Source organism: Arachis duranensis, chromosome 3 (assembly GCF_000817695.3).
Source record: "Arachis duranensis cultivar V14167 chromosome 3, aradu.V14167.gnm2.J7QH, whole genome shotgun sequence".
NCBI lineage: Eukaryota > Viridiplantae > Streptophyta > Magnoliopsida > Fabales > Fabaceae > Arachis > Arachis duranensis.
In genome coordinates this window covers 115,616,969-115,644,564 of record NC_029774.3, presented here as the reverse complement: position 1 = coordinate 115,644,564, position 27,596 = coordinate 115,616,969, and the positions used below count along the sequence as shown (strand labels likewise).

General features: G+C 31.8%; 1 protein-coding gene across 2 annotated transcripts in view; it reads right to left on the bottom strand.

The window, feature by feature from the left end:
• Window positions 1-5,541, bottom strand: part of LOC107480424 (shikimate kinase, chloroplastic) — a 6,313-nt gene extending 772 nt beyond the window's left edge. The window contains exons 1-10 of one of the 2 annotated variants that reach the window (XM_021138882.2): window positions 5,010-5,541; window positions 3,902-3,975; window positions 3,481-3,788; window positions 2,194-2,252; window positions 1,964-2,018; window positions 1,801-1,873; window positions 1,086-1,170; window positions 528-610; window positions 293-422; window positions 76-154 (exon numbers count right to left, since the gene is read on the bottom strand). In XM_021138882.2, coding sequence (XP_020994541.1) covers window positions 76-154; window positions 293-422; window positions 528-610; window positions 1,086-1,170; window positions 1,801-1,873; window positions 1,964-2,018; window positions 2,194-2,252; window positions 3,481-3,703 — 787 coding nt within the window. In that variant the 5' untranslated portion in view covers window positions 3,704-3,788; window positions 3,902-3,975; window positions 5,010-5,541. The remainder of the gene's footprint in view (window positions 1-75; window positions 155-292; window positions 423-527; window positions 611-1,085; window positions 1,171-1,800; window positions 1,874-1,963; window positions 2,019-2,193; window positions 2,253-3,480; window positions 3,789-3,901; window positions 3,976-5,009) is intronic. The other variant, XM_052259261.1, reaches the window with a different exon arrangement.
• Window positions 5,542-27,596: the final 22,055 nt, after the last annotated feature.

Here is a 27,596-nt window from a genome sequence, read left to right as displayed (position 1 = left end):
TTCCCAAAGTTTCCGAAAAAAAAATCCACAATTCTTATTTAAAAAATCAAAACCAAAAAGAAAATCTATGCGTACTTTCCAATGAGACCCTGGCATTGGCATTGGCATATGAATCACCTCTTTCTTCAAAAAGAGCAGATAACTTCAGGAGAGCCTGCAGAAGAACATCAAAAGGTCAGAATACTTACCAGAAGGGGGAAAAAAGTAAACTTTGATGCAAATTGCTAAAAAGTTGAAGTTGCTAGGACTGGGTGACTAAAATTGTATGCAGGAGGGGGAAAAAAAAGGTTACCCGGGTGTATGCATCTCCTGCTTCATAATGTAGTAGGGGGCGAGAGTTAGTTCCTACAGCTGCAATTCTCTGTGCCAAGGCTTCCAGCGGTACATCCAACCAAACACTGACGCCCTTGTGCATATGTTTCCTGGCAATCCATATACATAAGATGGCGAGAATGGGATGTTAATCATAAAAAAATGAACACCAAACTTCAATTTTCTTGTTCACATGTTAATAATTATAATTATACCAATTGATGGGCCTGATAACAGCACCTCCACCAGTAGAAATAACAAATCTACGCATCAGGGACAGTTTATGCAATACCTCGGTCTGAAACAGTAAAAATAAGCAAGAAAAATGAATGGTGAATGCAATAACAAAACCATCAATCAGATCCATTTATAGTAGAACACAAGAAAGTAATTGGAAATGATGTTGCTTGTTAGCATATTTCATAACCAGATGTATCTACTTCTATTAACATCACTTTCAAGAGCCAAATATCAGACTCTTACCCTACAGCAAGGGGTGGGCTAAGCAGTTGTTTATGCCATTTCTTTTTTCTTTTTTTTTGGGATGTTTTCATAATTGATTATTGAATTCTATACTCTTGACAGTACTAAGGTACTGTCATTAGTTAGTATTTCAGAACATATTGATTCAACAGCTTCATGGGGCAATTTATGTCAACAGATAGACAAAAATGAGGAGCTGGATGTGATTGGAAAAAGAAACATATAAAAATTCAAAACAACTTAACAAAGAGGATACATATAAGCTAGAAGAATAATCCTCTTCAACTGACCTCTTTATCGCGAAAGAAAGCTTCTCCATAGTGCTTGAATATATCAGCTACAGAATTTCCAACCTCCTCCTCCACCAATGCATCACTAAAGCACCCACAAGTGCAACAAATGCAGAAAATCAACACAATGTCTAAAGTGCTTGTGAAATATACAGTATGTGCATTGTAATAGTCAAACATATGTGCAGTATTATATAATAATCTCAATCAGAAATCCTTTGTGTGCAGCTCAGTAGACCATACTACTCAGGATAACTAGAATGACCCTTTTCTATCTACAGAAATACAGTCATATAATACATTTGTTGCATCTGACTATATTTCTCTATTACCAATTAAATATGAACACCAGTTGAAGTTCATCTTGGTTTTTGCACACAGAAACTGTACATAGCTTCAAGCAACATACCAATTCTTTGTATATTCTACTAGCCTATTCGCTATCCAAATGATGCATTATTATGATCATTTACTTGCTTTAAGACTGATATAACTGGTCCAGAGATAATAAAGAAGTAATTTATTCAAGAATTACAAGATAATGAGAACATTCGAGAGGCCTACTCTCCAAAAACTCAAATCAGTTAATCAATTAATATAGTCCTTCTGTCTGCCCTTTCCCTCTATTCATACTCCCAATTGATCAAGACCTATCAACGAATCAAGTTCTTTGTTGGAAGGAGAGGAAAAAAAGATGATAAATTTCCATACTAACCTATCACAGAAAGAATAGCCAAGCACTTGTGCCATAATCTTCCCCACAGTTGTCTTCCCAGATCCCATCATTCCTGCATGTCAAATTAAAGGTACTTTGAATGCTGCAATAGTCATACTTGGAAATTATATTATTGGATGATGACTTTAGCCAAGAAACTAACCAACAAGATATATACAGCGTCCATTTAAATATGGATCGATCTCTTGTGATCTACTCTGCAATTTATTAATTCAAGTAAGATAATGACATATATAGCAAGCTGAGGCAAAAAAAGCATTTAAGCAAAGTTTACTATTTCTTGATGCTTGCTTACTATAATGGAGGGCATAAACATCACTAACGAAATGGATATAGACTAATTAAAAATGACAAAGAACTTCATGTTGTTACCTTCAAAATCAACTCTTCATCAAGAAGAGCATGACAGGTTCCAGATTCCAATGTCGAAGCTACAGGAGCATGAACATTAAGAAATAAGAATGGGCAGTACTTATTTAGTCAGTTACAATCTTATATGCAATCCAGCCAAATTACATCTTCTCAGAGACCATAATTTTTCCTCAAAAGACGCAGAAGTTGATTATTCCAACTATTCAATAGAATAAATTTATTTGAAGCTGCAGAATGATAAATACATAGACAATAGTTGGGCGTTGCAGTTATATTCAGTTCACCTTGATAGAAATTATTATGAACGGTCCAGCTGAAGTGTCTATTGATCTTTCATATTGACACGCCATGTTTTTTAACATAGATATCCAACTACATTTAGTCACAAATATCTGAGCACAAGTTCTTCAAATCAATTTCATGCAAGGCAAATTAAACTTTAAATCCTTCCTTATTCAATCAATGTTTACAGGAATATAATTCAGGCAAAACAAAGAATTAATTACAGTAACAATTAATTACAGGGGAGGCACGTTGAGGATTAGATTTGCAATTTTCCGCACAACCAGAATAAATCTTTAATCCAAATTCATTACAGGGGAGGCACGTTGAGGATTAGATTTGCAATTTTCCGCACAACCAGAACAAATCTTTAATCCAAATTCATTGGCAATGTATAAGTAAGGTTCACTGTCCGTTGTACCTTCTTATTGTAGCTAGTAAATCATTGTTTGAAAGACGGATAGCTCAAAATCAGCAGTCCTTTCAATAACAATAAAAACAATTGGAAAATGTAAATGCAAAGCTAGAAAAGCAAGCGCGTAATACGTTACAAGCCCTTTTATTTTTTATTTTTTCAAACCAGCATATTAATAAAATAATACAAATACAAATTCGCGCGTTTCAAAACCAACAGTGTTTTTTTTTGAGTAGTGCTAGGGAGCCAATGGCCTAAATGTACAATGTGTACAATGGGCTAAATCTTTGGTTTATGAATAAAATGAACATCACCTATACTATCCAGAATAACCATCCAGATACCAGGGATAATAAACATCTCACGTTATAAAAAGCTAATTTTGGGTTCACCAAGGTTCGAACTCTTGACCTTCTGGATCTGGAACTCTAATACCATTTCCTGAAACCACTCATCCCAAAAACGTAACCTAACAAGACAACGTAACACTAATGTTCATATCTCTAATACTTCCTAAACCTTCATTGTGCACATTGTACACTTAGGCCATTGGCTCCTAGACTTTTTCTTTTTTTTTTCTCACAACAAACCTGGGATATTTTCGTATGAACGAGTAACCTCCAAAGGTGCTACCCTGCGCCGGATCGTGGAAGTTCTAACAGGCTGCAACTTAACCGAAACCGAAACCCGGAAAAACTTTTTGTGCGGCTCACGTGATATGCTCAGAGAAGAAGCGCCACTGGGTTTTGACCGAATCTTCTCCGGTTGAAGCAGAGCTGAAAGTTGCAACGCTTTCGCAGCTTTCGCATCCATGATAACTTCGTCTCAACACTTGTATTGAAAATTTACGCCAATCGCAACGACAAGTTCTGTCCTTTATCCCCTCTTAATTTTCGATCTTTAGTTTCGGAGAAAATGGGGGAAACAAGACGAGTTAAATTCAGACATAAGTGAAGGAAGCAATGAAAAAAAAATGGAAGAAAATGGAGAAGATGAAATTCCGAATCTGACCTGTTGTAGCAGAATTTGACTGGAAGGGATCAGCTAAACCAGAGAAAGTTAACATTGAAGAAAGTTATGTGAATCTCAAGGAAAGAAAAAAATGTGTTAGATTGAAAGGTTTTACAATTTTTAAAAAATAAGCACCCGTGAAACTCGTGTAATTTCTGCGTAATTTTATTAATAATCAAATCAAGTAATTGTATTCGTATTGGTATGATTTTAACGATTTTAATATAAACAAATATAATAATTGTTCCTAAGGTAATACTGTAATAGTAGTTTAGGGTATTGTTGAACAATTAGTACTATTAGAGAGAGAAAGAGAGAGAACTAGAAAAGCTTATGACTTATGAGTTTGTATTTTTGTCAAGGTTCTGAAAATTGGTATTGATCATCAAACCATTTTAACTATTGATTTACTGATCCAACTAATTCAACTGTAATTTAACCAGAAAAATTATTTTATAATAAAATAATAAATAAATTATAAATAAATATTTTAAAATATAATTAACTTTTTATGCACAAACTTTTTTTCTTTTAGTTTTTTTTAGTTTCTTTTTTAATCCAAACAAGATTTAACAACAAAAATTCATTAATAAAAATTTCATTATTTATTTTAATCAGTTCAAAATAAAATATAACTTAGCAAAATTCAATAAATAAATTCAGTCTAATGGAGCAGAGAAGACTCAATCATACAAATAAAAGTTCATGCTTTTATATTGAATAAATAAAAACTCATGTTTTAACATAATTTTAACAAAAAAAAATAGCAATATTTTTAACAGAGGAGACTGATCCCAATTCTAACAAAATTTTAGCATAATTTAAACAAAAATTAACAAACTGTTCTAAAAATTAACAAAACTTATTAAGATTTTAACAAAATTTTTTAACACAGCACAAGAAAAAGCAACAAAACAGAGTACAGTACAACAGTAGAGAACACAATTCAATATGAGTAGCACTGGTAGAAGCAGATTCCTATACCAAAGAACAAAGAACCAAGAACTAAAAATTAAAAAGAAAATCTGAGTAGCACTAGGATAATCCTAGACCTTCGTTCTCACGAGCATTAAAAAAATGAAGAACAAGCCTAGCAGTGAGCACTAACCTTCGATCTGAGAGCAGTCTAGGCACACAATGACGGAGAGCAGTTGAGCGCGACGGCGACGAAGACCAGACGACGACCACTGTTATTCCTTCTTTTTCACTTCACCACTGAAGACTCACGAGTCCCGAGCCAACTTCCAAGGGCGGAGACCGAACAAACATATTGTTCAGAAGATGACGGAGGCGGCGGCGGAAGTTCAAGGTCGTGCTCCTCCGCGCAGCGAGGCAGAGTTCCGCAACTAGTGCTCTGTGATGCGGTTAGCAGAATGGATTGGGGGTGGAAAAAGAGCACTCTGCCAGATCGAACGAGAAGCAAGAGGGCAGAAATTCAATCCGCAAAGAAAGAGGGATTCAATGGTTTGGGCCGGATGCGCGGCTGAGCAGACGAAGACGTCGGACGCCGAGCTGACCTCGAGGAAGAAGCTGCGATCGGTGAGAGCAAACAGGGTTGGAGAGTTGGAGCACGAGGGAAGCTAGATGGACGGATGGACGACGGCTTTGAGTGCGTCGGACGGGTGCCACTGCTTGCGGCGTTGGTCGCTTTTTGGCACCTGTGAAGGCTTTTTTGACTTTTCATCGCCATAGGGAGTCAACAGTAGGATGATTTTTGACAACTCCGAACATGGTTGGTTGGTTTGCTCTTTGCCATCTACGTATAGCTTCTTTGAATTCATATGTACCCCAATATTTTTTGTTTGTTTTTACCAAATATAATATAAAGAGATCATATTATTTAAACTATAATTTATTGGCATGTATCCAAATATTTTAAGTTGGCTTGTAAATAAATTCTTTAATGAAAATTTAAAGTTTTTCTATGTCCATAATAATAATAATACATCACAAAAACATATTTACTTTTTCTTTATAATAATTATTTGAAAAAAAATCATAATGAAGTAATAATATTAAATATTTTGCATACTTAAAATTAATTTCTTTATTTGTTATAATTCTTAGATAAACTGGATAATAATTGGACTAGCCAGAAATACATTTTTTTGTGATTTTTAAAAATTAATCTTCTCAATTTTATTTATTAATTAAGAGAGTAAAATAATAAAAAAATTATAAATTATATTTTATTTTTTAATTTATTTTAACAATTAAAAAAAATCCATTCGATGTTAGAATTAAAAATAGAAGAGGCATTTCATATATATAGTCACGTGGCATTAACACGTGCTTACCAACCACGAGTTTGAGGGTTGGTGAGAGTGAGACTGCTGGTGGAGACCGCACGAGTAGGACTGGAGCCACTTTTGGTCTTTTGCACTTTATCAACCAGGGTTGGTTGGTAAATTAAATGGGGATCATTTTGATAAAGACACAAAAAATATTTTTTTTTTAAAAAATATTTATATGTATTATGATATTATTGGATATTTTTATTAAATTAATTAATAATTTATTGTTTAATAAATTAGAATAAAATCGGTTTATTATAACAACAATAATAAATCTAATTGTTCCATTATAATTATTAGATTCGATTTAATCCGATCGATTTACACAATCTAAACTAAATCATATTTAAATTTTTTGATAAAAAGACAAGTATATCCCTAATTTTTGTTAAAAAAAATACAAAAAAAACATAATCCAATAAATTATGTAAATTAGTCAGTTCGACCGGATCTGATAAAAATTGGGTTTATTATTATTGTTATAAAAAATCGATTTTATTTTAATTTGTTAAAAAATTAAAAAATAACTGGTTTATTAATATGTCCAATAATAATACAACACATAAATATTTTTATAAAAAAAATATTTTACGCATCTTTATGAGAACATCCTCCAAATTAAATTGTGAATAACTTACAAAAAAAACTTTTTTGCAAGATTCGATAATCATCCTATGAAATATTAAAATATAAAAAGGTTTTTTATTTAAAAATTAAAAGAATAAGTTAGAATTTTAATTATTCTTTATTAATTATATTTTTTTCTAAAGATAGTAGGTTATATTTCATTAATTATTAAAAAATAAAATATAAAGATGTTCAAAAGTAGGACAGTATAATAAAAGGTAGGGATTTTTCAAAAACACTACACTGAAAGTATTCATCCAACAGTGAGTGGTCAAAAAACGAAGAAAAATCTTAAAGAAGAAAGAATGATAAATCAAATTGAATGCAACTAAGAGCTTGCCTCATGGAGATGACGACCTAAACTGGTAGTTCTTTGGATTTCACGGAGCAACTTGACAGAGCTTGCTAGTAGAAGTAGAACCTTCAAAAATCAACTGGTTGCGAGCTTTCCAGCAGTTCCAGCAAATGATGGCAAGCAATTGAGGATTACGGTCAGCATTTTTCAACGAGTTAAGTATCTCTGTTGATGCAGTCCACCATGTCCAAAAGTCGTTAGAACTCTGAGGGGGAAGACAGTCACGAAGATAACTTTGAGACCATACGTCTTTAATTCTAGAGCAATCGATCAAACAATGAGTGACTGTTTCCGTTGCTTCATGACAGTAGGGGCATATTGGCGATATAGATGGGATGCGGTGATGAATCTGAGCAAGCACCAGAAAAGTCGGTCATGGAGAGCTTTCCAAATAAATAGCTTAATTTTGTGAGGCAAGTTCAACTTTCATAGATCAATCCACGGCTTTTTTCTGCTGCATATAATTAGGACAAAGCTCCAGAGATGGATGGTAAAATAAATAGCCAATTATGTAACCTAAAACTGTATCATATTACTTGGATTTGTTCAAATCCCATTACAATTTGTTCCTACTCTGCTGAATTTTAACTGACAAAATCTTGTTGCAACATCTTGGAGAAATAATTCTTGAATGAGATTCTAATTCCAATTCCTATCTTCAGTAATTAGATCTTTAACTCTTAGAACCAACTCAGAAACAGCCTGTCTAATTGGCATGTCAGAAATCAGGATACGGAGGAAGCAGCCAAGGATCCTCAAAGGTTCGGATATTCTCACCAGTACCCACAGTCCAATTAAGACCTTTCTCAAGAAGGTAAGACTACAATTTCTGCCGTTATAGCATTACCATTGCTAAAGTATTTACCTCTTAGGATTTTGGATAATAAGGAAGTAGACTGTGTCACAAGTCGCCAAAACTGTTTGCCTAAAAGCGCCAGATTTTGGATTCTGATATCTTTAAATCCAAGGCCTCCTTCTTTTCGTGAGCGAGTCATAGTGTCCTAGCTAATCCAAGCCATCCGCCTTTCAGAACCTTTTTGTCCCCACCAGAACTGAGAAAGTAGAAAGTGAATTTCCGAAATTAAACCATCAGGCAACTTGAAGCAAGACAATGTATAAATAGGAATAGCTTCTCCCACTGCCTTAAGCAATACATGTCTACCACCGGACGAAAGAAGATTGCGCTTCCACCTTTAGATTCTTTTCTGAACCTTTTCTTTGATCATACTAAAAGAAGCCTTTTTCGATTTAGAGACTGTAGAAGGCAAACCAAGGTATTTATCCTGCGCCCCAATATGATTAATATTCATAGAGTTAGCCAGTAGTGTACAACTAGTGGACGGAGTGTTGTGGCTAAAGAATACAGCAGATTTATTAAGATTTACCCTCTGGCCACTGATGCTTTCATAAGAATTCAATAAATGCAGGATATTTGAACATGCTTCAGGATTAGCCTTACAGAATAAGATGGAATCATCAGCAAACAGGAGGTGGTTGATCTTGGGACATCGTCTATGTATCTGAAGACCCTGAATTAGTCTGTTTTGTTCTGCCTTGTGTAGCAAGAAGGAGAGACCTTCTGCACAGAAAAGAAAAAGATAGGGGGATATAGCATCTCTTTGTCGAATACCTCTATTTGGTTTGAAGAAACCATAAGGTTGTCCTTCTACAATAACAGAATAAGAAACAGTTGTCACTAATTCTCGAATCCACATGATCCACCGGGAGTCAAAACCAAACTTCTCCAATATAAACCAAATAAAGTGCCATTCCATCATATCATATGCCTTACTCATATCTAATTTTAGCACCATTTCATTTTCGAGTCCCCTTTTTTTTTGTTCTTCAAGTAATGCGTACACTCGTGAGTAATTAGAATATTATCAGAGATTAATCTGCCTTTAATAAAAGCACTTTGCGTAGGGCTAATTAGTCTATTCATCATACCCTAAAGTCTATGTACAAATATTTTGAAAATAATTTTGTAAAAGACTGAAAATAAACGTATTAATCTTATCTGAGTCATATCTTTAGACTCTTAGGCTCTTATATAATTTTATATTTTTAATTATCCTACATTAATCTCTGAATATTTTGAATGAAGAATTAAATGAATTTTAAATGTATAAAATAAAATTATCGGTAGCCCACATTTTAAATAATTAAAATGAATAAATGGTTAAACCATCGTTTTAAAATTTAAACCTTGTTTTCTCGCCTACTACTACTACAATATCGTAGATTTGTTCCCTTATGATAACAAAAGAGCTAAGCATCCAAATTTTTTATTTAATAAAGTCTAATTAAATTAAAATAATATATTTTAAAGTCTAATTATATAAAGTCTAATTTTTTCGTTTTTCTTTTTTTCATCATTATTTTTTGTATATTAAGAGTGGAGATCACAAATCGGAGAGTTGAAAGATTAAAGATCCTAACTTCGATAAATATAAAATTAGGCCAGAGAACAACCTATAAAATATTCCAATATTTAAGTTAGTGATGTATTTTGATAGTCGGATATTATTTAAAGTTTACTTGCTGAATTCTTTTTTCTTTTATCCCTGTATTTCAAAATTGTCATTTTTTCCGTATTTATTGCTTTTATATCATATTCTTAATATCATGATTTGGCGATTTCATAACTTGATGGCGTGACCGTTGTGCTGTATCTGACATTATCTTATAACGTCGGATAACATCGGATTTTTATTACCATTTTTTCAGTATTTATTGCCTTTATATCATATTTTTAATATCATGATTTGGCGATTTCATGACTTGATGGCGTGACCATTGTGCTGTATCTGACATTATCTTTTAACGTCGGATAACATCGGATTCTTATTTAATTATTATCTTATTACGTCATTATTTTTCTAGAATAATTATCTTTTTTTTAGATTCTATTTTTCTCTGTCTCAACAAAAAGCAAGAACAGAAAGAGAAAAAAATATATATATAACAAAAAAATTTAAGAACAATAAAATAAAAAAATAAGAAGAAGCCAAAAAAATTTTGTTAAGAAACTACTTCCTTAATTCTAAAATTTTGAGAAATTTCAGTTAAAGAATTTTTTATGTTAAAGTTAAAATATTCTAATATCGAAATTAAGAAATTCATGCATTGCGGTTAAAAAATTTTGGTTTTATTTTATGTTCTTCTCAAATAACTATTCATTCTCCTTCTTTTTTATTTTAGAGTTCTTCTTATTTTATACTCTTTTAATTTTTTTATTTTATTTTCTATGAAGAATAAAAAAATCACACAAAACAAAAGAATAAACAAAAAAATCATGTAACTTTTTTTTTGTTTTTTTATAATTAACACAAAAACTTTAAACAAAAAATATAATTTTATAAATAAAAATACAAAATTTTTATGTCTAGATTAATTTAATTGAATTTAGTGGAAAAAAATCCATTATAGCAAGACCGTATGTGTTATAATAAATCCAGAGAAAAAGATACAAGAAATGAGAGGTTATTTTTTTTGCATATGACACACACTTTGGTGTTACGCTGGGTTATGGATCGTGGGGGATTTACACTGCTGTGACGGCTGTTAGGTGATGGAGAGAAATCGGACAGTCTGTTTTCTTGCAGGGGAGAGGGAACACAAATCGGACCGTCCGATTTATGGTTTAAGGATGGCTGGGTGCAAAGAAATCTGACCCAGCGATTTCTTGCACGGATGATGAATTTGATTTGGGCCAAGGAAATCGGACCTACCGATTTCAAGGCTTCTGGACCAAAAATCTGAAAGCAACTTAAATCGGACCCAGCGATTTGTGGGAGTCCAATTTTTTTTGTGGGTTGTTTCCAAATCGGACAGTCCGATTTTTACATTCAAAAAATTTCGAATGACCAAGAAAGCGGTCGGACAGTCCGATTTCTGATGTATATATATTCGCAAACCCAGACTGAGCATCCACTTCATCTTCTTCCTCCTCTCTCGTTCTCCAAATTGCTGCAGCCCGTCTCAGTCTTTCTCTTCTTCTCTATTATTATGGATGATAGAGTAAGATTAAAGGTGTATTATCATGGTCAAATTTTATTGCAAACATTAGAAGGAGTAAAATTTGTGTGTGAAAATCTGTTAGATATTATTATTCCATTCACACTGTCATTTGAAGAATTAAAAGGTGTCATTTGTGAGAAGATGGATTCTCAAATATCTAGGAGAGTGGCGTGTATTCTGTACAGATATCATATATCTGTGTTTGGTGAGTTTGTTCAATTTCAAACGAAATACGTGACCGATGAAGCGAGCATGTAAGAAATATTTTCAGTGTATCTTGAAAGTCGGTCCCAAATATCGTTCATCGAACTGTATATTGAGTTCGAGAAATCTATAGCGAACCGAGATATTGAGTTGGAAGATTACAACAGTGATAGTGAAGAAGAGTTTGAAAGTAACTGCGAGGTCGTTCATCCGGGTGTAGACGAAGATCATGCTGACGATGCTATGGTGGTAGATGTGGCGGATGTGGCAAATGCACTAGCAAACCAACAGCCGTTTGAGGAGCCAACTTTCATGCGGTCATTAGATTTGGAGGCCATGCATACATCGGAGTTTCCTCAATATGTAAATGCAGGTACGTTATCATTTTAAATTAAGATTTGTTAAAGTATGATTTGTGCATAGGTTTTGAGTTTAGGACAAATATTTAAGACAACGGTAAATAGGCCAAATATAGCATATAATTAGTAATTGTTTAATGTTTAATTATCAAGTAAACATGTATGCTGAGAAATTTAATATTTTCCATCATTGTTACTAAAATTGGATCGGACCAGCCGGTTAATTGGAAAACTGATGAACCGATTTGTACCGGCAAGTTAGATCGAAAAAATGATGAACCGGACCAGACCGGCCAAATTGACAAAAAACTGATGAACCGGATCCTAGACCGGTCTGGTCCGATGATGAGACTGCACAAGGCAATGAACCGGTGCGAACCGGTCCAATTTTGAGTGAACCGATTAAAACCGGTCAAACTCGATAAAATTAACAAAATACTTATTGTTTCTTTTTCATATTGTTTTAAAAATAGCTAGATATATTTAAAATGTTAGTGAAAATTTTTTACTATGGATTGTTTTTTATTTACATAGGACTGGGTCAATCGTTTCAACCAGTGACCCAGGAATCGGCGCAATGAATGGTAGACGGATCCAAGCCCAGGTAAGCAATAGTGTCAGTGGACCATCAATCTCCTTACAGTCGACACGAGTTGCCCTACACAACGCTCTATACAGGTGTGCCAGACATGCCGATCCCCAACTGAACTGTAAGATCCCGCCAAAGTTACGAAGTAAAGGCAGAAACTTCCAGTGCACCCCTACCCCAGACTTATCTCCAAACATGACGGTCCCAAATAATAACATTATGTGGCACTTCACGTACCTCTGAATCTAAATATCATCAACCAACACTAAACGATCTTTCAAACCTCGAAACCACGTCAAATTGATAAAACTTCACCTACAGTCTGCCTTCTTAGGTGCAACACCAAAATGATCCAAGTATTCACCCTCTAATGCCTCATAACTACTGAGCGTCGGTCCTGTAACTAGCAGACCATTCGTCGGAAGACCAAGAATTAATGCCACGTCCTCCAACGTCACAGCACACTCACTAATTAGAAAATGGAATGTGTGAGTCTCAGGGCACCATCTCTCGATTAGAGCATTAACCAATGCCGACTGACATTGGACAACTCCAATATGTGAAACATGATAAAAATCGGTGTCCCGTAAATGTCCCTCCACTATTGGATTGTACCGATCCAGCGGCATGTAGTTGTCACATTGCAACATACGTAAACCCTACAAAATATAGCAATAGACCACATTAAACAAATGTGACATTCTTTAATTAACAAATTAAATTTGTATAGCAATAATAACCTCAAATTTGTATAGCTCACTAGTCCGCTTAAGCAAGTGTTGAGGATTCGAATCCCGCCTTGTGCATGCAGCAACCCATTGGCCAGCGGCAAACCCTTAAATGGAGCTCAGTACCGCGACATATTAGTCCTTGACCTGCCGGGTTGGGGGATACCGTGGAAAAAAAAAACCAAAAAACCAAAAAAAAAAACAACACACAATAATAAATCCTTAATAAATCATTAATTCTTTATTGAATATTTATATTACACTCATAAAAAAATAATTAGTTCAATAATTTTGATATATCTCCTATATTATACTCATAATAATTATTTATTATCACACCTTAATAAAAATTATTACGACAATTTATTACTAACAATTAATACTACTCAATTTATTTATTACCAAACCTATAGCCTTAATAAAAATTATTACTATATTAATAACAACTTATATTATTTAATTTATTATTACACGGAACCTAATTACTGCAATTAATAACAATTCATACTCATTATTTTATTATATACATACACATTTTAATAAAAATTATGACCACAAAACAGTAGATAACAATTAATTTATTATCATACATCCATAATCATAATATAAATTAATATTACTACACTAATCTCTAACATAAGATAATCACTATAATTTATTATATTATTACTAATATCTAACATTATCATTGTTATCTTAATTAAATCAAACTATTTAAACATTAACAAATCTTTAATATTATCACTATATTTTATCACTACTAACTTCTAACTAATATTATCACTATATTTTATTATCATTAATTTCTAACATTCCTACTATTACTTTAATTAAATTTAATAATTTAAAAATAAAAACTTACATAATTAGAATGATCAAGATAATTGATAATGTGAAGCTCCAAACGATTGACATCTTTTACTCTCCTTCTTTTTGACATTATTAAAAATTGGTGGTCCAAAATTTATCTTTTTCAAACTTTGAATTTCATTATTAATGGAGGTTGAACATGGTGGGATTGAGGAGTGTTGGAACGAAAATGAAAGGGGATGAAAGGAAAAAAGGTATTCGAACTATACAAATAGAGGAAATGGAGTAGTTGCATGGCTGACGTGTGACTGGGAGTACACAAATCAAATGGACCGATTTGTGTACTTGCCGAACCTGAAATTAGACCGTTCGATTACTGTTTTAAAAACGGACCGTCAAATTAGTTGATTGCAGCAGTCACACTCCAGTGAAGTTCTATGCACTCCTATAATATTGTTATACACCAAGCTTCTCCCAATATTAAAAGTAAAAAAGTGAAAATGAGAATCCAAAAACATTCACTGAACAATCTGACATATAGTTAAAAATTAATTCATTAAAATTTCAGCAATTAAATTCTTTTAAAATAAAAAATGTTTAATTACTAATAAATTAAAATATGATTAAATTTTTATTTTTTATTTTTTTATTTTATCACTTTAAAAATCAATTTTTAATGTAGATAATCCGTAGGTAATTGTAATTGATCTTATGAAGAATGAGTGGTGAATGTTTAAAATCATAAGAACTAATAGAAAGTTCAAAATGAAATCAAATAAAATAGTTAGTACTAATTAAATGTATTTTTTATTAATTATTTTATTTTTAAAAATTGATTAATTTAATTTTTTCTATTCAACAAATTATAATTTAACGGAAAAAATTTGATAAACGATAAAACTGTAACACATATACAATTTTTTATTATTTAATTAAAATACTTCGTCTAAAAAAATTTTTCTCGCTGCATTTGAGAATTCAGAATTATGATGGAATGCAATGCAACGACTTATAAAAATAAATAAATAAATAAATAAAGTAAATGGAACGGAGGGTAGGTTGGGGTCACATCATAAATTTGACACGAAACTTTTAAATAAGTCAATTCTCTCTTCTTTTAACGGGACAAACGACATTGATTTGTGGTTAATTAGTTGAAATTTATTAGAATTTAGAAGAAAGCCATTACCTACTACCGTTCGTGAAAATCGTGAGAGGAAACCTACCCATCTGCCTTTTTGGTTATCCCATCATTGGTCTTTGTCACAGGTATAAGGATAAAAAAAATCGAATATAATAAAAAAAATAATTATTCAAATAAGTCCCAAAAATTTTAAAATCGGATATTTTAGTTTTAAAAAAAAATTAATACACAGATCAATTTTTAAAGTTTTATACTGATAGATAAGTCAGTCCCCAGTTTATTTTTTAGCAGAGTAATTACCAGATCAGTTCCCAAAGATTTTAAAAACGAATATTTTAGTCTCAAAAAAAAAATAATATACAAATTAATTCTCAACATTTTTCTTATTAGACATAATAGTCTCCTATCCAAAATAAAAATAAAATAAATAATTATTGTGTGGATTATTATGTCTAACAAAGAGAAACGTTGGAAATTGATTTGTACATTAGTTTTTTTTGGACTAAAATGTCCGTTTTTAAAATTTTTGGGAACTGATTTGGATAATTATTCTGCCGGAAAATGAACTAAGGACTTATTTGTCTGCTGGAGTAAAACCTTGAGTATTGATCTGTGTATTAATTTTTCTTGAAGACTAGAATATCTAATTCTAAAATTTTTGGGAACTGATTTGAGTAATTACTCTTTTTTTTTATTATATCTTTTCAATATAACCGTAATTAATATTAAAGATATAATTATTAATATTATCTTTTTTATCAATTTAAATTTTTAGGATAAATAATTTCATAAAAATTAAATATTTATTGTCTTTCATATATGCTTTTAAGTTTTAATATCATAATTTAACGGTTTCATGTTTAATAATTTTATTAGTTTTAAAATTTTAATAACTTAGTCGTACGTAATTTTTTTTATTTATTCGTATTCTCAATACGCTATTCTTGTCCATAACAGGAATACTGCTAATAATCATCATGCATGCTTGATAAAAAAAAAGAAACATATTACACACTCCGGCCGGGCTTCAATTCATTTAATTTGTATCATTGCATGCATTGACGATATATATATAGATTTTAATCTTGAATTCTTTTGTAAAATAATCTCTAATAAATTTTATTATTATTATTATTATTATGTGTGTGTGTGTGCGCGCGCGCGTGTGTGTAAAAATTTAATGAATAAATTTATTATTATTTTTGTTCAAAAAATACAAAAAAATAGTACAATATTATTGTGCAATTAATATTAATAATTATTTTATTTTAGTTTAGTTTTGGACGGAGGACTATTATGTCTAATAGAAAAAACGTTGGGGATTTATTTGTACATAAGTTTTTCTTAGGGACTAAAATGTCCGTTTTTAAAATTTTTGGGGACTGATCTGAGTAATTACTCTGCCAGAAAATGAACTGGGAACTAATTTATCTACCGAAATAAAATTTTGGGGATTGATCTATGTATTAATTTTTTTTGGAGACTAAAATGTCCAATTCTAAAATCCTTGGAGACTGATTTGGGTAATTACTCTAATAAAAATATACGTAAAATTACTTATTTTTATATGAAATTAATAATTAAATTTTTTTATTAAATTATTTAATATTTTTTAACTAATAATTTTATATAAAAGTAATTATATGTAAATTTTTATCATTAAATATATTGATTTAAGTTGTATTATACATTATACTTTTGTAGATTTTGTTAAATGTAGTAAACAAAACAATATATTTTGCAATATTTTATAGTTCAAAGCAAGTTTACCTAATTAAAAAAAAAATCAAATATGATACTATTAATAAAGGGAAGAAAAAATCTAACATTACCATTTAATTATCAAATATTTATGTTTATAAGTTATACAGTGAGATACATGGTATATGTGTACTTTTCTTTTACATATAAAAATACTTTTTTTATATATTTTTTAATAATATAAAAGATAATTTTTATTAATATTTTTAAAATTAAAAATAAAAGTATATTAAAAAAATACACAAAAGAGATAGATATATCCTACCAAGATTTTACACTAACAACGGAAGAAAATAATGTATTACAACTTTAAAATAAGGAATAGGCATGAGTTATTGCTTTTTCGAATAAAAATATTGAAGAGGTAAAAGAAAACTATTTTAGAGTAATATAAATTTTTTTATTTATTAAAATAATTAAATACTTTTAAATATAATAAATATATAATTATAAATAGTATATATATAAAATTATAAATATTAGATTAAATAAAACAATTTAGTGATAGCTAGTCTCTATTATTTTTTTTTATCTTCCACCTCTAGTAATTTCTTATTTCTTTGCTACGTTCTCTAATGAGTTGTGATTTATGAGAGTTTTATCAACTTGTACAATTTTTTTATTTGTGTCAAAATCTATTAAGAAATTGTGTAAAATACAATAAATTATGATAATTTCACTTGCAGTATTTACAATATGAAAAAGTTTAGGGACAACAACATTTGTATTTTGTAGTCAGCACTTAATTATCAAAAGAAAAATGAGTGGTTTTTCACCGTTGAATGTAATCTCACATTATTAAAAATACTATTAATAACCAATTAATGATTATAAAATACAAAGTCACTGACCCTTAGTACTCCTCTTATAGTATATCTAGATATGTTTGATAGAAGTAGAAACCTATTTTTCACAATACCAAATGTTCTCTCAATTAAATTGTCCAATAACAAATATCTTAGGCTAAATATCTCTCGATGAGTTTTCGGGTGCATATTGAACAAATTTTTGTAAGTGATACCGAGTACTTTGATATATAATAAATACTAATCTTAACGTATATCCAACATCAACAATTTATCTAAAATTAATTGTAAAATTTTTAAGTAAAAAATATTCTATAAATCTTTTAGCATCGAATTGAATCATCTATTACTATATTATAAGAATATAATGGATAGGTTGCTGCTCGACAAATGAAGTTCTTTGTGCTTGACAAGTGCATAGTTTTACTGGCTGACACGTGGAAACTAAACAATATACAACTATGTCAATTAAATAATGGACTGCCACGGTAAAAATATATTCTTATCTTCTTCAAAATTTAAACTTGCCTATAAAATATTACTAAAGACACGTCTTGAACTATTACGTTATACCTGAAACTATTTAAGAGTGTTATCTACTAAAAAATAGTGAGTATTTTTGTGTTCCAAACCTACATAAACATAGCAAAAATATATGATATGTTAATGGATATTAATCCAATAAAACTTTAATAAAATTTCAAGGTTTTTGTTGTGCACTTATAGGAATCAATGACAAAGAAATCAATGGCATGAGATGGTTCTTTAGGATATCAAAGTAAGTGTGTTGGATATATAGTATACCTAATTATTTTATGGCTTCTAATAGTGTTTTTACTACTGACATGCTGTTTTCAAAATTTCTAGGATGGTAGAATCCGTGCTTCAATCCCAAAACCATTGGTTAAGAAGTGGAGAGGTAATATTTTGGAGTTTAACATGTATGTGATGTCTAACTTTATAGTGGTGGATAAAAAAGAGAAAATCAGGATAACTACAAATAGATGGACCATCAATTTTTCATAGAAGACCATTGTTCTTCCGATATCTCATCCCAGTTTTTCTCTAGAGGCATTTTCTTTTAAACCTATTATGGAGTTGTTTCGAGCTGACAAGATCGATGATTCAATATTTATAGGTAATGCAAAATTTAAAAAAAATATACCAGTTATAGATTTATTTAACAAACGTGTCATGTGAGAAAATTAATTTGGTTTGGACCTTTTATTGTTGTGTAGATATCATTGGTGAAGTGGTTGGAAAAGAGGATCCAAGAGAGTTGATTACTAGCAAAGGCAAATAGACAAAGTGTTTGGCTATTTTGATCGAAGACTTTGAGTAAGAGTTCTATAAAGCCAACCCGACAAGTCCGGCTGCTAAACCTTGGACTGTCCCCCGTCGCGCATCCCAATGGGTCTATGCATAGATTTTTCAAATATATAAATATCAATTTCTCAATGGAGGTATCGTTCCCGGGAATTTATACGTGCCTGGTCACCCTTACGACGTAGGGTCAACAGAGTATCGAGTTTCGACTTAGAACACGTGGTTGCAAGCCATGCTACTTTACCCAGGGAAACTCGTATCTCAGATAAATTGAGTGTTTAGGCCATTAAACATTCATAATCATAGTACTCATTGCATCAACATATCATTTAAGCCATTGCACCATACACACTCCAAGTTTACACATTTCTAGACATAATTTATCACTTTTCCAACTTTACTTCACTCTCAAATAACCTCCACTTCCTCGCTCCAACTCACCACTAGGCCTATTACTGTAATATAAGGTTAAGAGGATGAAAATAGAGGTTTAGAGGATGGAAAATTTGACTTTAAAACATGAAAACACATTTTTGCTGAAAAGGGGTCACGCGTAGGCGTGGGCCATGTGTACGCGTGGGGATACATTTACTAAGAGGCCACACATATGCGTGGGCCACGCGTACGTGTGGGCGTGTGAAAATCCTTGCTCGCGTATGCAAGCATCTTCCTCGCGTACGTGAGAATCCCAACCCAAAAGGGTTAGTCGCGTCGCGTTCAGGTGGTCGCGTACACAACCCTTTAAAAATTAGTGTTCGCATACGCAAACACACTGCTCGCATACGCAAGCAGCCAAACCCGAAGAGTTTGGTCACGTCGCGTGTAATGGTTACGTACGCAAGCTGTGCAGAATCAGCAAAATGCTGAATGCTGCAAGATTTTCAGTTTTGCCCTCCGAACTTTCGATGCGCATAACTTTTTCTTTTCAAAATATTTTTCATCCGTTCTTTGAACAACGTAAACTGCACGGACCCAATTTTCATATGAAACTAATTTGAAATCATTTGAGGGTTTGGAAGCCAAGTTATGCTTCACCGAAATTTGGCCAAAAATTAGTTTTACACAAAAACCTTCAAACCTCAATTTCATTGAAACCAATCTCAAACCAAGCCTTTATACCTGCATTTTAGCTTCAGCAACATACTAAAGCACACGAACGTAGCACCAAATTCCTCATTACCCCATCTCAACTTAAATCCCTCATTTTACATCAACATATCATTCTTTCATTCTTCATCCACTTATCAATCAACATACTATTACCAACACAAACAATAATTATCCAACACATATTCAATCCATATCATAATCATCATCAAGAATACTAAGCATTAAACATTTTCATAGAATCCAACTCATCCTATGGTCATCTAACCTAAGTTTTCACAGAACATTATATATTAAATACGTGAAACCTAAATCATACCTTGGCCGATTTCCACGTATTATCCAAGACAACCAACTTAGGCAAAAGCCAAGGCTTCAATACCAAAATTTAGCTCTAACACCAGCCAAGTTCCCCAATCAAGCTTCGAATGGCTCCAAGGACTCCATATCATGCATACATACACACGTAACACATGTATACATACATATACCCAAAAACTCAATTCCCAATATACTTAAAACAAGAAATAGCTAGGGTTGAAGATCCTTACCATACCTACGGACCAAATGAACTAAGTCCAATAAATTCTGCAAGCTAAATCGAACCTAGAAGATCAAAATCAACAAATTCTCAACTTGGATACTCACAATTTTCGAAGTTTAAGGGGTAGAGAAACTGGGATGATAGAGTGGCTTACCTATGAAATTGTTCCGCTAGATTCGTAGAGCTCTACGCAGTGGTCGCAATTGGTGCGGCGATCGGAGCTCAGAGCGAAGAGTTATAGAGGATTGAACGAGAACCAAGGGTTTGGAACCTATCTCCCTTCCCCCTTAAATGCTTCGACATTCCTTTGCTGAATGGGAAAGGAAAGGGACCTTTCCTTAAGTTAATTGGGCTGAAGGGTTGGGCCTTGGGCCCACTTTGGGTCCGGTTCGACCGGTTCGGCCCAATCTTGCACCAAATTCTTAAAAATTAATGTCAAAATTCTTATTTTAATAAGCTCTATCCTAATTAAATATAATATTCATGTTTCTAGTTTTTTTTATTAAAATTTAATTTATTGACTAATTATTTACTAATTTAATGGGATTTACACTACACATCACTTGTATTGATTAATTAAAAAATATTTTTAATTTATGATAATGAAACAAAGATAGCTATCAGAAAGGAAAAATGGAGTTTGCAATGTTATGTTAAAATACATAGATTAATTGGTAGCATAAAATCGTTGAAAGAGTCCTTCATACCAAATTTATTTAGATTGGTAAGCACATCTTTGGCCAAACAAATTGTAGGTTATCTAAAAACACCTTTCTCCCATAAATAATGATAATGTAATTGAAGCCTATCAAAGTTAATAACCAACTTGTTTAGGAGCACCTTAAAGTACATAATCAAGGACATGATTCAATACATTATATGATAATTTGACTAATTTTTCTATGCTATGTGATAGTTGAAAAAACCACAAATAAAATTATCTAGGAAAAAAAGATTGTCGGATCAGCTTTTGGGGAAGAACAGAAGACGCGTTTAGTGATCATATTCAGGGAATAATTGCAGAACATACACAAGCAAAACAATGTTGAATGAGAGTGCGTGGTAGATCTGCAACACAATGGCCAATATGATGGAGCTGCTTATTTTTGTTTTCTTCTTTTGGAGATTCTACATAGTGACACATGAACAGATAAAGATTTTTTTTATGCTGCTTATGTGTACTTCATTTTTTGGGAATTCTTCACAGTGGTAGATGAACAGACAAAGATTTTTTTATACTGCTTATTAATTATTCATTTTTTTGGAATTTTTCACATTGGAAGATGAACAGACAAAGAAGTTTTTTGATGTACTGTGTATGGTGTATTTGAAATTAAAGCCATTAAAAGCAGAACAGTGGTAGGTGGAGATGAAGTTATACTTATAACCACTAAGCCTCTGCTATTATGGAAATAGTCTTTATTGCCTTTTGAATTAAAGTTTTTACTTATTTTAATCAGGTTAAACTATTTTATTCTATTTTAGTAAGGTTTATACCCAACAATCCAAATGAAAAGATGGTGAATAAATTAAGGAAGTTATAACAGGGTATAATATATTTTATTTAAAAAAATTGTATTAATAATAATTATTTATTCGATAGTACAACAAAAATGTTTTTTTTATTCTTATTTGGAACTGCAATAAAAATGTATTTGAATAAAATCCAAGTCTCCCCAAATTTAAAACAGATCATCATTTAAAATGCAAATATAGGCCGGGCCTGAAAGTTATTATATTATTATTGGACATTTGTAAAAGAGACGATGAAAATTTATAATGGATATTTACAAATTTACCTACTTATAAGTAACAGCTATGAGAAACAATGTATTGGTAACAATAAATTTAAACAATAGATCTACATTTGGCCTGAGCATAATTGAGTTCTTACACTAGTTTATATAAGTAAACTTAATACTTCAAAAATATGTAGATTATCTTTTTCTTTAATTAATGCATTTTTTAAAATTTTTGAATCTATAGTTGAATCTTCCCATCTACTAACACATATGTAAATTTAAAATGAGGAATACATATTATCAATACATTTATTGTATGATAACTTTTCTTTTCTCTAGAACTTAACACATCTTGGCTTGGAACTTTAACTGAAATATGTGTTTCATCTATAGCATTTATATCATTCTAAAAACTTAACATAACTTAATAATTATAACTAGGTATTTTTACTAAAATTCTTTTAAAGAAATAATTTTTTGTAGCAAAATATATTAACGATAAGGATAAAATCTTCATACACAGTTGAGTGTTTGTGGTGGGAGTGTGGTACCATTTAGTTGAACTTATGAAAATGGCAACTAACTATTTTAGTAGACTGACGGAAGAAAAAATTTTCTAATCAAATACGTGTCTGGCCGCTTAAAATATATACTCTTGAGATATAACATCTGCCACGATATCGGAATATAATGCTCGTCACACTCATAGGATATAATGCCCGACACACTTTCCAGGGTAAGGTGTTCCCACACTCTTGGGATATAGCGCCCGCCACGCTCTTGGGATATAGTGCCCAACATGCTCATGGGATATAGTGTCCGACACACCTTACAACAGAGAGAAAACTCAATATACTCATCATCAACAATCTCAATTAGATTTCCATTATCATATTCATTCATAATCATTCACATTCATTCATTCAATATCATTATGGCCAAGAATTCATTAATTATATAGCACTTCCTCAATTAATTAAGCATAGCCACAATCACTGTCTACCAGGAATATAGTGCCCAACACACTCTTGGGATATAGTGCCTGTCACACTCTCTAATCGCATTCACTATTTATCATTACCACCCTTATACCCTCTCCCGTACACTCACATTTCATCAATTCATATCTCAATTCAATCTCAAGTTCATCATTTATCATCATTCACTTCTCATTCAACATTGCCAACACCTTATTACTTAGTTACTCGCTTTATCCACACTTTTCAATTCAAATCCCCCACTTCAAAATCTCTCTTCACCTCTAAGTCACCATCCCTTCGTAGTTCAACCCCCTTCATTACCATTACAACAATAGCTGAAAATGAAAATCCCATTATTCCAATTTCCAACACAAAAACAAAACAAAATCCCCTCACCTTCTCTTGGTAATTTCAGCGAACAACTAGCATACCCAATTGCTTATTCTTGTAAAATCTCAATAAGAAACTGGGATTCATTACCAATCCAGGATGCATAAATCAACCACAGCTCACACTCTCAAATAAGATCTCGCTAAAGACAAAGGAAGATAAATAAAAAATTGTAAAAATTCTAAACTCAGGTAAATCACAAAAGTAAAAGTAGATTTTGCAACTTATTTTTCAATAAAACTATTTTGATTATTTATAAGAATTCTTTTCTCATGAAGTATGGCAAACTAGTTTGGTAAATGCTTCATAACTCATACCTATTACACTGTGTTAGTTGTAATGTGCTTCTAATTGAGCCTTCAATGCACTTGATTCCAATTCTATTGTGATCAAAAATAGGTGATACATTTGTTGAGTACAACTTATATGAATTAAGAAAGTCGTATAAACAATTATGGCTAAAATGCATTTCTTTTGAATTCTTTCTTATTACCTGTTCTTGTGTAGTAAGCCTGCCTTGAGGTATAACTCGCCCTATTCAGAGATTGAGCTCTCTTTCGCCTGAAGTGGAAGAGGTATAGGTTGATTTCAAGAAAAATGGCAGCGGTAGGCACCTGCAAAGGTACTCTGATGTTCAAGTAAGTAAGAGTAGGATATGAGTATAATGTTATTTAGAGTGAATAGCATACATTTTACGTAGTTAGAATTTTGTATTTATTGCCTCTTCAGAGTGGTTGAAATATTTTTCTGACATTTTGATAACCACCCTCAATTTGTTTTGGAATGGTTTTATTGTCACCGAGATTTTCTCTAACTAAAATAAGTCATGTTTTATTTATTTTATCTGAATTTCGATTTATAGGTTTAACTGGGCTGGGTTATTACTAATGGATTATAGCCTCCAAACTTGACCTATGATATTTTCAATAAAACAGGTTGAATTTTCGTCTTTTGGATCTATAAATCAGAATCGTGGTAATAGTAGTAGCTCCCAAACTCAACTTGTATTTTAAAAATAATAGTCATGCTAGAAAGGAGATGTTAAGTTGAATAATAATAAAGTAAAAAAATGAGAGTGGTTATGAATAATGATTAAATATGAATATGAGGATTAGCCCCCATTTTCTAGTGTGATTGAAATATATGAAGTATAAAATTTGTTGAAATAACGAAAAGAATAATTATGATTTAAAAAAGAAAATAAAAATAAAGAATATAAAATGTAATAGATGAAATTAGGGAATAATGTTTGAAATGAGTAATAAATGAGATGACAAATGTAATTATGACTTAGAGTTACTTTTTTATTTACCAAGGTCATCAAGACCATTTATCAACAGTTAGAACTTGAGAAATATGATTAACAGATGATGTGTTAGTGGTAATTTGAAAGGTCAGGTTTTGGACCGTAAGATGGGATAACTGATATTTACCAAGTTGATGTGAAATAGGCAAAAAAATAGAGTTGAGGCATTTGCATCTTCCCAAGAAAAAAACTTGAAAATGAGTAAGAGAGGTTAGTCGCTTACCTTTTTTGTTTGTTATTCATTGTATCTTCCTCTTCGTTTCTAGGTTATTGTTGTTTGAGTTTTCTGTTTTTGGAATAGAAAAAAAAGAAAAAGAAAGGTAAAGACGATGATATGATAGACGAAGAGTTTTTTCTTGATGATTGTGATCCATACTCGTGGGTAGGTTCATCTGTGAGAGGTTATGTGTCATTGTTTAATGATGAAAATAGTATGCTTCAATTAGGTAGCTCTGAGTGGATTAGAAGAGGTGAGAATGTGAAGGTTGAGTTTTTGCCATGTCATGTATTTGATAAAGTGTATCATCGGAATGAAGGTTATTAGTTCTTTTATATGTATACTTATTTGTTTGTGGAATTAGGGGTGAAGTTTTTCTTCACACCTTTTGAGTATGCTGTTCTTACTCAAATAAAATATGCACTATCTCAGTTATACCTAACGCATGGGCATTCATAAGAGTGTTTGAAATCTTAATGGAGCATATGGAAGAGGAGCCTTCTTTAGAGATATTTTTTACAAGGGTTAAGGAGAGGAATATGGTTAAATTTTGCGAGTGTTCTGAATAAGGCTATTTTTAGTTTGTATAAGTCATCTTTCAAAGGGTTTAAGAGTATGTATGTGAAGGTGAGGTCTCTAGAAGAAGAATTTTTATTCTTCATAGATAAGTATCTCTTAGAAAGGTTTCCTCTATATTGGTGCCTAAATCCTCGACAAATATTGAGTATGGAAAAAATAGGGTATAAAGATGAAGTGATTGCAAAATATTTTGTAAATAACGTGTCAACTTTTAAATTGTTTTCTGTTGCTAATTTGCTTGAGTGGGATACGGATAGAGATGTTGTAGTCAACTATAAAGATAACTAGTATAGAAAGTGATTTTTTTTGAAATACTTTGGTTATTTAAAGTTGATGATATATGGTATTGTGTTCTGTAAGAGAGAAGGCATCAAAGGTCACTGCCAGTAGCCTTTAGTCATTTTTTAGGGTAAAAATATGGAGAAAGAAGAATCTACCAACAATGTGAAGGTGGAAGGAGGGCTGAGGTGGATTAATCGATACCTCAGAAGAGAGTTGTGAGTATTAAGAAAAGGAAGATTGAGATAGAGGTTGCTAAAGAAAAAGTGATAGACCTGACTGATGGCAAACAAGCTACAAAAGAGTTGGATTTGACAAAAGTAGAAAAGCTTACTAATAATCAAAAGAATTTACACAAGTTCAAAGGTACCAAGGATATAACCTCTATGTGGAGTGAACACTATCCCTTTGTGTTACTGTCGGACGAGCATGGTCAAACACCTGCAGATATCAATCTTGTTAATAGTGCGGGGTGATGTGACCGTTGATCAATATTTGCAGGTATTGTTGATTATCACTATGTGCAAAATATATATTCCATATTTGTTAATGTTGAGTTGCTTGTATTATGTGTAGGTGATTGGGGCTAGATTGATGTGCATATAGAGGACCCGGGAGGTGAGCCATAGGATGGCCGAGGCGGGGAAGGAAGATATAGAAAAGCTAATGAAAGAAAAGTGTAAGACGGAAAAAGAGCTTTGTGCTGCTATGGAAAAGCTAGATGTTATAGAGAAAAAGTTGAAAGAGATGAAAGAAAGATTGAGTTCGCTAGAGGAAAAAGAAAAAAGGTTAACTAAAGAGAATGCTAAATTTCAAGCGAGGATTGTGCAGTTGGCTCTTGAGAAGAAAAATGCCGAGAATAGTAAGGTGAATCATGGGCTTAAAATGTTCTCTGCTGGATTTGACAGGGCTACGGAGCAAGCTAAGTTTATTGCTCCTACCGTGGACTTTGTCACTATAGACCTGTGCAAGATTGTTCTTAATGGAGGACTTGTAAATGATGATGTGGATCACGAGGGTGGACATAAGAATATGACTACTCCATAGTAGTTTATTTGTTTAAAGAATTAGATTGTATGTGTATTATTTGAACAATGTTTTATGTTTATGTTTTGTTGATGATGAACTAATTACTCAACTTTGTAGGGTGAACTTGGTTGGTTTAGGAATTTATATATTGTGCCTTTGTATTGATTTGATATTCATATGTTTGTGTGATCATGGTAGAGTCATTAGGGATGATGATTGATCATTGTGAAATTTATAATTTAGTAAATATATATATATATATATATTGTTATTTGTAAATTGAGGATGTGCTTTGTTGATGGAACCCAAGAGTTATGCTTTGGGTAATGTTAAGATTAATAAATAGAGGTAGCATGATTTGTGCTATTTGTGATTTTTAAAGTAATTATTTTATATGTCGGTTAGTGATTTTGAAGTCGAATGATTGTATCAAAGTATCAATTGTGTGAGTTGTACTTGGGTGTGAGTATCTGATTTTTATGGTCGGTTATTAGGGATA